Below are 12,050 nucleotides of genomic sequence, written 5' to 3' on the forward strand. Positions count from 1 at the left end.
GTGAATCTCTTTTTTTGTTTTTATCTTTCAAGTGTGTTAAGAATTTTCTACTGTAATCATAGGGAAGATTTTGTTGGAATGTCGCAGCCAGCATTAGTAATTAATACATTTTAGAACTCAAAGCATTTGGACATCTCTTTAAAGAATAACCGAGCTAACTTTTTTTTTTAGCTTTTTAAATACTTTCACTATTAATTCTTCAAAATTTCTAATCCATCCATACATGTTGTTTCTCCAGAGAAATGGGCAAGACTAAGCCTAGAACTAAGGAAAAAAAACTACTTTTTTTAGCACGACTGTATTTCCTTCAGTAAAAGAACTACAGCACAAACTCCATGGCTTTTCCAGATTGTTTTTAAGGCTCAACTAAATTACACCTGAATTGCAGGATGTTACAATCTAATCTGATCTTAGCCTCTATTGTTCTGGACACATCAAAGTATTGTAACCCAATAAAGATTTTTCAAGGTAGTCATGTGAACAGCTCAAGCACATAGCAGCACACATTCCACCTCTCCAGCAGTGCTCATTTTGTCTTATTAAGATAAGGATTTGTCTCATGCATGAGGACACACCCATTGAAACAGACAGCAGTGTAGTCAGAGGTTAGCTCTCCCTATGGACAAACCCAGAAGGCATTTTAACAGAGAACAACTTTAGTAGCAAATAGATCTCTACTGTAAAAGCCACTGCCCAGAAACTACTGGATTCCAACTCCTGCTACTTGTTGGGGGGTTGATTCCTTTGATCTGCAGTTCACTAATTTGGTTGGAACCCTCTGTACCTTGGAAGGAGGAGCTGCAGGTTTAGGAACCAGATTTTTGTAGACACTTGGGACAATGGTGGTGGCTTTGTTGCCATTTGCCAGGTGAGAAACAGGTGATGTAAATGCAGCTGAGAAGGCGGCAGAAGGATCCTCTTTTGAAACCTTTTTGATGACCAGCATCTTGGTAGGTTGCTTGGCACTAGGCGGGTTTTCTGTAAAAACAGAACAAGAGATTCTGAAATACAAATATCCAGTTTCAGAACAGCTTCAGTACACTGGTCCAGTTCCTCCCTCTCCATCTTAGACACTGCACATCTGATTCTGAGACCATCAGCTGCTCTTTTGTTTCAGCTCAGAGAGAAGATACTGGATGTGGATAGCTAAACACAATCTTTTCTAATTCAAACACAACAGCTCCCTTGATGCTGAAAGGAAAAACCTACAGTGACATCAGTTAACAGCCTTGCACCATTCTACAGAAATCAGAAACAGGTATGAGTATTTTTTTGAGCAACCATGGATCAGCTTTATTAGTTCACTAACACAGCAAAAATATTTACATAACCTATACTTCAAAAGACACGCTGCTTTTACAAACAAGCACAGTTAATGCTTCTTAGGCCAAATAAACATATTTCCAGGAGCATAACAATTTAAAAAATACTAATAGTATAAACAGATAAATGCCCTATAAATGCTGTCAGAACAACAGCTACCTGACAAACATGCAAAAAGAATACAACCCAACAGTATTGCAAGAAGTGTTTCTGAGTTTCTTTTGCATTTCTACAATTTACAGTATCTAACCCAACTAATCCAACCAGTTATTAACAAATCTGTGTTTAACTGCTAGAATTGGTACCTTGTTTCACTTTTTTTTTAAAGGCATAGATTCACAGAGTACATCAGGATCAAAAGCAAGGCTGTTCTGAGTTTAAAAAAATCAACTAAACACAGAACTATGACAGCTTTGCTGTATTTCCACTATGAAGATCTCAAGTCAGGAACTAATGTCTAGTTCGCTCCAATCTGCTCTGCCCTTCAAGTGATGCCTGTGTGAAACTGTAACTGCAGCACAGACAGGAAGCGAACACAGAACAGTGACATTACTGCCACTGGCTGTTTTTTTATGACAAGACAAGCATAGTTTCAAATACATAAAAAGGCCAAAAGATTAGGGAAGATTGTGGGAGGAAAACAGCAAAGGACAGAAGGCAGCAAACTGTCTGCTTCACTTAAATTTTTAACATATTTTTGAGTGAAAAACCCAGCATTTAAACACCAGTTACAACTTTCTGCTCTGTCATCAGCATTATGTACAGTGACCTTTACCTACCCCATACTCCAGAAGGTGTCCCTAAAGGTTTGTTCTGGTTGTTCTGTCTTCCAGCTTCTGGATTCAAAGATGGCTGTAAAAAGACAATGTACATGAATACATTGTTATATCACATATAACAAAAAAATAATCAGTATTAACATTTTGCTTCCAGGAACCCAGAGGATGGGTAGATTTCTCTGAACAGCAGCTGAAGTGGAAGAGAGCGCTTTGCCAAGAGTCATCAGAAAATCAAGTTTGCCTTCTCCTTGGTTTCTGCTGTATTTCCAATGGAACTACCAGAGGGTTCAGATAACTCCTTTAGTCTTCTACTATAATTAAGTAGATTCTACCAACCAGTACATGTATTAAAAAATTAGGTATTTGATCAGCAGCTCAAAAAATAAAATAGAATCCACATCATTAGTCAATGAAGAATCTATCCTAATTTCATAAGTATTTTAATACAATAATTATGCATGAGCCAATTTAAAAAAACACCCTGAAGCAATACTAGATTCATAATGTAAAGGAATATACTTACTAACAATAAAAAAAAAACAAGCTACATTTAAATTTGTATTAAACTTCAGAGTCCACTTTTTAGGACAAGAGTGCATGCAGACTCCGTGCTCTCTGCACACTTACATGAGATTCAGTTTCACAATTCAACTTGGTGGAACAACTATAGACATGTCCAAGCTCAAAGCAGAGTGAAGAAAATCTGAGCACTCAATGACAAGTGTTCTTGATTAGCTATTCCTCTTCCCCTGTCCCAAATAACCTCAGTTCAAAATACAGCCATCTTTTTCCTCTTTTTAATGAATTCCTCACATGTCAAGTTACTATGGTGACAGCATAACTCTGTAATAGTGAGCATCTGAAATAGTAGGTATTTCTGTTCTGTAAGAGTAAGGAAAAAATGTCACACCATAGCATAAATTCCCGCCTCAGTCTCCAGAAACTCCTCTGTTTAAGTGCTTCAATTTTTAGCTACAGGTCAGTTTTATAGCAGGGGTGCTCACACTTAGACAAACAGCCTGCTTTGCAGACCTCTCAGGAAAAGTGTTGTCAGGCCTAACAGCTACACGCTTAACCACAGCATACATCAGTTTCACCCTATGGCAGAGACAGTACAGGGGTTACTAAACAAAGCTTGCTGCTAGCCAGTGTGTGGTATTATCATCTTAAAAATGAGGGAAGTAATTAGCGAAGAAACAGCCATGTAGCTGGGGAAGGCACTCATCAAGGCACTGAAGAGGAGAATGAAGTACGTGGAAGAAAGATTTAGACCGAGATAGACAACAAGAGATTGCACAGTTGCAATCATTGCAATATTTCTAGATTTCAACAGACTTCTGACAGTCAAAAAAACAGGCGTATAGAAAGCCTGAATTACAATATATTTTTGAGAAATCAGCTAGTAGAAATCCACACACAAGCTTTATTCCCACTCTCAGCTCTTAACTACTCTGTGATGCAGGCTCTTGCTCCAAGCAGCAGCAGCTGAACAAGAGCATGCAATCACTTCCCAGGCCCTTCACTGAAAAAAAAACCCAGCAGCTTAAATCAAACTACCTCCTGTGGCAATTTAAGTGTAGGCTCTGGATTTTGGCCTGAAGCAGCTGTGGGTATTCAAGTATTTCACTCTGACTCGTAAATTCCTGAGCAGAAGCCATCAAACTGCCACAACAATTTTAGCTGTGAACAGCCTTGCAGAGACAAATGCTGAATAAGACAGCAAAAACTTCATCATGATGATACACACAAGTGTGCACAGTATCACCAGAACCTCTCATGACAGGAGGCAGTAAAGGCTTTAGCACTCAAGATGAAGACAGAGGAACTGCATTAGGGGAAGGGACAGAGTTACCAGAACCTTACAGAGGATATTCTCATTACACTGGTTAAGAAGAGCCTAGAGACAGCAAGAAATAGATGCAGAAAGAAAAACACATGGTCTGATAATATAACACTCTTCAGGGGTTAGGAGAAATAGAATTAAATTGAAAAGAGAAAGCAGAAAAGGTGCACATCTCTCAAAGCATTAGCATTAAGGAAGGCACATGGTACGGATGAAAGCTGTAAATTCAAGTACTGTTTGATAAAGTTTGAAAAACTAAAGATATTCCAGTAAAAATAGAGCCAGGATGTAAGAGACTATCATACTGATAATGCCACATGAATCAAAATGCTGAGTAAGAAGAAAGTTGGTCATCTGGAGATGCTGATGGAAGAAATGGCTCAAGAAACCCTGATCCACAGATTACAGAGAGAGAGGAAAACATCTCTGATAATACTGTTCCAGAAGATTCAAGGCAGATGGTGGCTAAAGTCTGAGCATGTCATGAACAAGCTTGGGAAGGTTATCACAAACACCAACAGTGAAGGAGACAGGAAGACTGAAGAAGGCAGACTGAAGATAAACTGAACAGATGTATTTCTAGGAGCAAAAAAAGGCTTTGTAAGCAAAGCCACAAAGTCAATACAACTACTCTTCCTCTGTTACCTTATGGGTTTCACTGAGGACCTGGTTTGAATGTTACAATGCCTTCAGTTCACAATAAACATTTGGCAAAACATATGAGCCAAACCCCATAATCCAACAGGTCTTCAAGTCCTGAGGCTCTGGATACCCATCAGCATCCGATCAGTGCTGGAATAATTTTGTTAAATTTGTCATGTATGGAATGCAATTCTAGATCCTCACGACCTATCAATGCTAATGCAAACGAGATCTGAAAAGCCATTTCTCACACCTTCCCCTTCTAATGAGAAGCTACACACTTACAAAGTCTTCCTCCTCAAACTGCAAATGTTCTTTATCTTCCTTCTTCTCTTCCCTGGATTCAACAGGCAGCTTTTCTTGAAAGGCGGAACTTTTCCGAGAATGGAAGTTGCCATTCCAGTGGCGATGAACTCCAGTTCCTCCTCCTCCACGCTGGCTCACACCATCATGGCCCCGTGAGGGACCATGCCAGCCAGGCTGACTGCCAGAAAGCCCAACATGAGCTCCTTTAGAAACACCAGAATCTACAGAATCATGGCGGAGAAGGGACGGCTGATGCCAGCAGTCTAAACAAAAGGAGATAAGGATGCAATTTAAAAAAATCAACACAGTATGCAGAACACTTAAAATATCAGGTTGTTTTTCTTGTTGTTCAGCCAGTGCCCACTAAGGAACTGGTGAGCTGGATTTATTAAGTACTGTGTGATTATATCAGAAAACAAATCAAGCTACACAATGCACATACAGCTACTATGAAAACCTCTTAAGGCCTGAGCACATTGCAAAGGAGAAGAGAATAGCACAACTTCCTCACAGGATGCTTTGAAAAGGTACAGTTTGGGAAAATGTTTCTATTCTGCTGAATTCTTAATTCTGTAGAATATTTCCAACTGTTTGCTCTCAGGCTGCATTCTGATCCTTACTCACCTCCTGCAGTTCGGAGGGGCCCATTATTGAAAAATCCATCGGAAGAGTTGTGTCTCCTACGGCTCACGCCAAAGCGGCCCTCTCCCCGTGGAAGATGCTCTCCATGTTTCTCAAAGGTGGCTGCAGGGGACTGCAGAAAGTAAACATGTAATGAAGCACTCATTTGGACTCTCCAGAAGCCTGTCAGCCCAGCAGTGACATTTGGCTAACTGAAAAAACCACCAACCCCCCCCATTCCTGTATCAGTTTTCAATACAGCATCCATAATTGCATTGATTAGCCAGCAACGTCAACGAGCCTGGATGGGATCACAACAGCTCACAAATCCACCTGTCTCACACAGAATCACAGAGAAACCAACACACTGATCTTACCCGTGGCCAGAGCTGTGAAAGAAGCTGATCTGTATTAATGTTACCTTGGTTGACTGTGGTGTTGAGAAGTTAAGCCAGGCAGGAACAAAGTCATGCTGCGCCATTTAGGTCCAGTGTCTCCCTTCAATAAAATGAGGCATCAAACCTCATGGCCAGGCTCTGTAAATGCGAAGAATTCCCTGTCATCTTATTAAAACTGAAATAATGATACAATTTATCTCTCAGTGTTTGGCCCATATAAATAGGAGGGGTAAAGTGCTGAAGTTTTTTGTATTATATTTGAGCATTTTTCTTCTCATGCTTACACTGTTCCTCTGACTGAAACAGGTAAGAACTTCAACAGTCCCAGTTACTTCCTGTTTACAATTAACACACCCAAGAGGTTCATGACAGAATGGGTGTGGAGGGGTAAGAAAACAGAACCAATGGCAAAGAAAATCCATACAAGGCAGATGTAAAAATCAAGACATGACAGAATTTGGGGTACAATCCTTCATTGCCTCACAGTCTGCATGTTTTATTCCAGAGGCTGTAAATCAAATATGACCAACTGGTGACATTCAAAGCAGATCAGAGACCTGAAAGACAACCACATGCCAGCTCCTGCACCCCTTTGTTCTTTCCAACGTATCATAGCAATTGTAACTGCTCAAAATTATGAACATTTCACTACTGCACCGTATAGCTGAATTCCGCCTTTTTTGTGGAAGATTCTCCAATCCACCATTTTGCTTTATTTTGCAACTTTAATTTACCTAGAAGCAAGTCAACACAGTATAAGTAAAGTAGTAAATACATATGATCACTCACCCTGAGTTTGGCCTCTGCAGTCCAATGTCCTCAGTCTGTGTGCTTCAGTGACCTCTGGGTTCCTTCCTTCTGCAGAGTTCTGGAAGGCCAGCCTTGAGGCAACAGTGCGTCTCAAAGCAGAGCACGAGAGGCCGCGCTTCGTGCCAAATGCGCCCTTCACCCCCTCAGCTGCTCATTTTACCCTCTCTTTGCACTCTCACTACAAAAAAAAGATACCTAAGAAGGTAATTTATATTTAAAAAAGCCACGCCCACGTTCACCTCATTAAATTTCCTCTGGTCGTGGTAGTACAGAAATCAACCTTTACATTACAAAAAGGTTTGTCAAGTCTGCGTGACAACATTCAGAGCAACATCATGGTTAATACTGAACAGATACACTCAAGGCTGCTGGACAGTTCATGATCTGCAGCAGATCAATCTAAACACTAAGGAAAAAAGATGTTACATAAAAATGTTTGCCCTAAATGCTGAGATCTAAACAAGATGCATCTGCCCAAGTGCTCTTAAAATATAAATTTCATTTTTATCACATACATCTGCTAAAAAAAGGTAAAATATTTTAAAAAATGAATGTTAGGATATACTCTAGTCTTCACGTAACTTGGGTAATGCTCCAGAGAGCTAAGCACTACTTGATATAAAGCTCAGAAGCAGGCACAAATGTTCTCCCTGTTTTTCACCATTTACATGCTGAAACATAGGTCACATGAACAAAAAAAAGCCAGGTCCAAAAATAATCTCTTCTACTCTATTTTTTGTAGACTGGGTGCTGCTTTTAAAGGGACACAATTAATCCACAAGAGCTTCTTGTTCTACAGTGAAGAGTTCACTTCTGGGTCATAGTCCTCTTCCATCAAAGAGGTGAGACAGGAACTGTCGTCACTGTAAAAAACCAAACACAGCTCCATCAATACAAGTGGCACAAACACGACAAAGTATGACTAAAGAGAAGAACAGAAAGGGAAATTGAGCAACTATAGTGTGAGTGCCAACAGCTATTTGATCTCCAATCAAAACAAAACCTGAAATAATCTAATTAAAAAACAGTCCCTGAAAAGGGCATTTTTACTTTTAAATGATCACTTCCCAGATTTAGTCCACAAAAGGGCAACAAAAACAATCAGAATAAAGGGAAGACTGGAGAAACTGCATGCAGCTGATGAAAGCGATTCCACACTGCATAGCAATTTTAAAACCTGCTGCTCAAATAACGAGACTTGGGGCTGCAGGTAGGCCTGGCCATTCCAAATGCCCACAATCTCATCTCTACATGCCCACATCATTCCTAATCTGCTCCAGTACAGCCAGAGTCCCCTCTCAGAGGATGATGTCAGTAATACAAACAGTAGTCCATTAACTTCTCCATGGAAAACAGCACCATCAACACCAAAACCTGAGTTACTTTGCTACGACATTTTTTCTTGAACCATCCTACCTAACCAGAAGCAAATAGATAGTTCCTAAAACAACTGACAAGTTTTATTACTGTTTTGATGCCATCAGCTGTTTCATAGGATGCCTTTAGGTGTGCCTTATTATGCTTTTATATTTGACTTATCTGAGTTTGTTTTCTTTGTTTGGATATGGTTCCATTCTTTGACCAGTTTTGGTTTTCACTGCGTATGTTATGTCATTCTTACTTTTAAAAGAAGTTTTAAAGGTGATTTTGATCAAGGCTCAAAATAAACACACCCTGGGGAACAGTAAAATAATCACCACCTTATATCTTCTGGGTCACACCTTTAATAAACCCCTTCATTTCAATGTTTTTTTTTCTCTTCTTTTTTTTTTTTTTTTTTTCATGGAAGTAGATGTTACTGTTGTATAGAGGGGTTTGGAGAGATAGAAACACTTCTGCACCTAAGCTCTGAGCCACAATCACATTTCTGCAGACAAAGTAAGAGCAAGCAGCCTCACAACACATATAAACCACCAGCCAAGATGAGGAAAAAGCTGAGTGCTCATGGCCACACACAGTACTGACCTGGGAACTTTCTGAGCACCCCACCCTGTGCTACAATCTACTGAGCGTCACACACTGCAAACAACTAAAGTGCTAATCTATAGAAACGTGGTTTTATATTAAAGTGTGCATAATGGACATAATGGAACATCTGCTACAGACAGAACAGACTTCCCATCCTGCTGAACTCTGTACAGGTACAGAAATCCTTCAGATATGACCTTCTAAGTCTACTACCAAAGGTTTGAGCAGTAAGTAGAAGATAAAACAGGGACAAAGTCAATGCAGTTGACTGTATTTAAACAAGATTCATTACCTTCTGAATAAATATGCTTTTCAGAACAAACTGTATAGCAATTAAGCTATGGCAAGCTATTGATAGAAGTTAAAAAATTTAAGAAGTTGATTTAATGAACCTTGAGAATGGTTCACAGCAATGTGAAAAACTGACCTAAAGAAAGCCCACAGAGAACTGTTCTCTGGATTTCAGGTATCTAAATAAATGAACACCACAAACTGCAGTTTTGAAGTAAGAATGAGGTCTGAGCACAAAATAAAAATTAAACCACCACAGGTTCCATTTACCAAAACGGTTCCCAGTATCTTTGGAAAAGGCAAGGGAAAAGCATATCAACAGTTTGTGGTGCTGCGAGTCTTCCCTTTATATTTCAGCACAATCAAAGTGAAGGTGAAACATTTTCTAAAACTCCAATCACCAATTTATAGATGATCTTGCAGAGATTTGGGTCTCCTAAACTGCTATTCTGATATCACTGTTAGTATGAGTGACCAAGGCAGTTCCTTATCAGTGCCTAACGCGCAAGTAGACTGCCTAGGACAACGCCTAGACCTGACTCCAAAATTCAGTAGGGACATACACAACTCTTCAGTCATCGCCTTCCTGGGCATGTCCCAGCACAAAGAGAACAACAGATGCCACATTTAAATGCAAGACATTTTGCTAAAGCAAAAACCTTGTTAGATGAAGTGCTGTAAATTGTAGTAGCACTGAAACCCTTTCGTCTCCAGGATTAGCCCACGTGCCCCCTTCTCACACACACTGAATCCTGTCCAACAGCAGCACATCTGCAACCTACCTGAGACATTTCCATAACCTACCACTCTACTGACAACATCATCACAAAATCCTAACAGGAAAGACCCAAAGTCTCTCCATTACCCTCTCTGTAATAAATTCTTGAGAAAAAAAGTGCAAGACCAAGAACAAACAGCATCAGGACTCCCAGGATACTTTGACTTTTAAGCCAGAGTCTGTATTACCATTTAATGCCAGAGTTCTATGCAAATACGCTCAGTTGCTTTGTTTTCAGACACATTTATACATTTTTGCCTCCAAAATGAGAGTGGGCACAGTTTATTTGTGCTTTACGTAGAAGTCAACTTGGAGTTATTAAAAAATCCCAGCCTCAATTCAACTGGGTATTTTCTTGTGCTACCAAAGTGCCCAACCACATTCTATTCAGTTTTTTATGATACTCAGGATTTTACCCAAGGTACATGGACTCATCAAGTCATGAAACTAAAAGTATCCATGGAAGCCTTCTGAATGCCTCTAATCATCCTTATTAGCCTTTACCCTATTCTTTAGGTATATCACCACCAAAGCAGCATCAAATGTTCATGATTTGGGAGTATGGCCAATTTACACAGTGGCAAAACTGTGCATTCCTAATATCTAACACAGTTATTTTTTTCCCCTATTACTACACAGAACTGAAATGACCTTTGACAACTACTCAGTTCTTCTATTATTGCATTTACAGTTCAATCGAACTGATCTCTGCTTCACCATGGAAAACACAAGGACAAAGATCATCAGTAGACACTCCCAATTCCAGAAAAAAAGCAAACTTGTCAATGCAAATCTAATTAATTCTCCCTTTCCTTTTAAATGAATTAAAATGTGAATTATTTCTGGTAATAAGAATGAGAAAAAGAGAAAAGAATAGTAATATCACTAAATGAAATGTTCTCTAAAGGCATATCTCCTTTCAGCACAATGAAATCTGCTTTAATGAGCTTTGGTGTAGAAAAAAACCCTGTCAGCTATCCCAAAATATTATCTGACCCATCAAAATGGATAAATCTTTGGTAAGTAATCTAAGTACGAAAAAAAATTTAAACTCTGTAGTAGCGCCTGGGTTCCACTTATTTTTAAAGCTTCACTAGAACGGTTAACAATTTATATTATCACTTTTTACATGTAACATTAAAAATGTCTTAACTGCTACTTCATAGCCACCTATTTTCTTCAGTTTTTGTTGTTCCAAAAGTAGTTTTCCCTTGTTAAGTGCCTAAGTTTCACAACTAAATATCACTGTGTCATTTTACATGCAAGTAAAAGTGGTATTTATCACTGAGTCAAACAAAATTGTCAGGTGTTCTTTTATATACCAGATTTTATAGTGTATTTGTCTAAACAAATATTAAAAACTGGCATGAAAACAGAAGGAATATACAACCACATTGAATTTAAAGAGACACAGACCACAGTAAGAAACACGCAGTCAGAGACAAACCTCACTCTCCAATATCCCTTCCATAAAGTTCTTGCTGTACCTCAGTTGAATGGAGTTGCCTGGTTGTTTTCAGCCTTCTGTTTATTTCATTTCTGCTCCTAACACAGACTTGATCAGACTTAATCTCTAAACCAGAGTTTCTAAAGCTTTGGGTCTCAAGCTGAGCTTTTCAGATTCACCTGGCAGTGGGAACCAAAGAGGTGCTCAATATGTAAAGACCTACATTGACCAGAACACGAGCCTAGAGAGACGAGCTACACATAATCAGAGCCAATGAGCTATGACAGTTTTCACTGGAAATGGATCAAGATACTTCAGAAGTCCTAAGAAACAGAACAGATGAGCCTTAGCAGTGGTGCATTTTTCCTACTACTTCCTCTTCCATCTCCTGCCTTGGCCTACAAGGCTGTAAAAACACAAGGAGCAGCAGTCTCCCCTGAGTTCCAGGCTGCCTGCTGTGCCATGACGTGCTGCTCCAGCCCCTCTCTGGGAATACCTGGAACTAGGGCTTCCAACCTTCGTCCACATTACGTACTGCAGTGCACATTTCTGAAATGGACACATTTTACTGGGTGCTTTTTCTGCTTCATGGTACCCTGCAAACATCCCCAGCTCCCTCAGCACTGCTGTATACCAGGAATCCTATTACCTGCAGCCTCTACTTCAGTTTCTCCTTTTCTGCAACAGCAAATCATGAAGACGTAGAACCTTTAGCAGAAAACCAGCATGAAAGTAAACTTTTACCCTTCATTACACATTTATCAATCCAGTTAATGGCAGCTGTAAAAGGTCATAAGGGCAACACCTGTCTATCCCTGCCACAGTTTTAGTTCACTGCATTTCT

The 12,050-nt window shown here is 39.6% G+C and overlaps 1 protein-coding gene across 1 annotated transcript in view; it reads right to left on the bottom strand.

The window, feature by feature from the left end:
* The window catches only part of GPBP1L1 (GC-rich promoter binding protein 1 like 1), a 32,341-nt gene that overhangs the window by 10,329 nt on the left and 9,962 nt on the right, over positions 1–12,050 (bottom strand). The window contains exons 2-7 of the mRNA XM_036387810.1: positions 6,702–7,585; positions 5,936–6,050; positions 5,518–5,647; positions 4,873–5,156; positions 2,103–2,175; positions 785–978 (exon numbers count right to left, since the gene is read on the bottom strand). Coding sequence (XP_036243703.1) covers positions 785–978; positions 2,103–2,175; positions 4,873–5,156; positions 5,518–5,647; positions 5,936–5,995 — 741 coding nt within the window. The 5' untranslated portion in view covers positions 5,996–6,050; positions 6,702–7,585. The remainder of the gene's footprint in view (positions 1–784; positions 979–2,102; positions 2,176–4,872; positions 5,157–5,517; positions 5,648–5,935; positions 6,051–6,701; positions 7,586–12,050) is intronic.

This window comes from Molothrus ater, chromosome 9, assembly GCF_012460135.2.
Source record: "Molothrus ater isolate BHLD 08-10-18 breed brown headed cowbird chromosome 9, BPBGC_Mater_1.1, whole genome shotgun sequence".
NCBI classification, from domain to species: Eukaryota; Metazoa; Chordata; class Aves; order Passeriformes; family Icteridae; genus Molothrus; species Molothrus ater.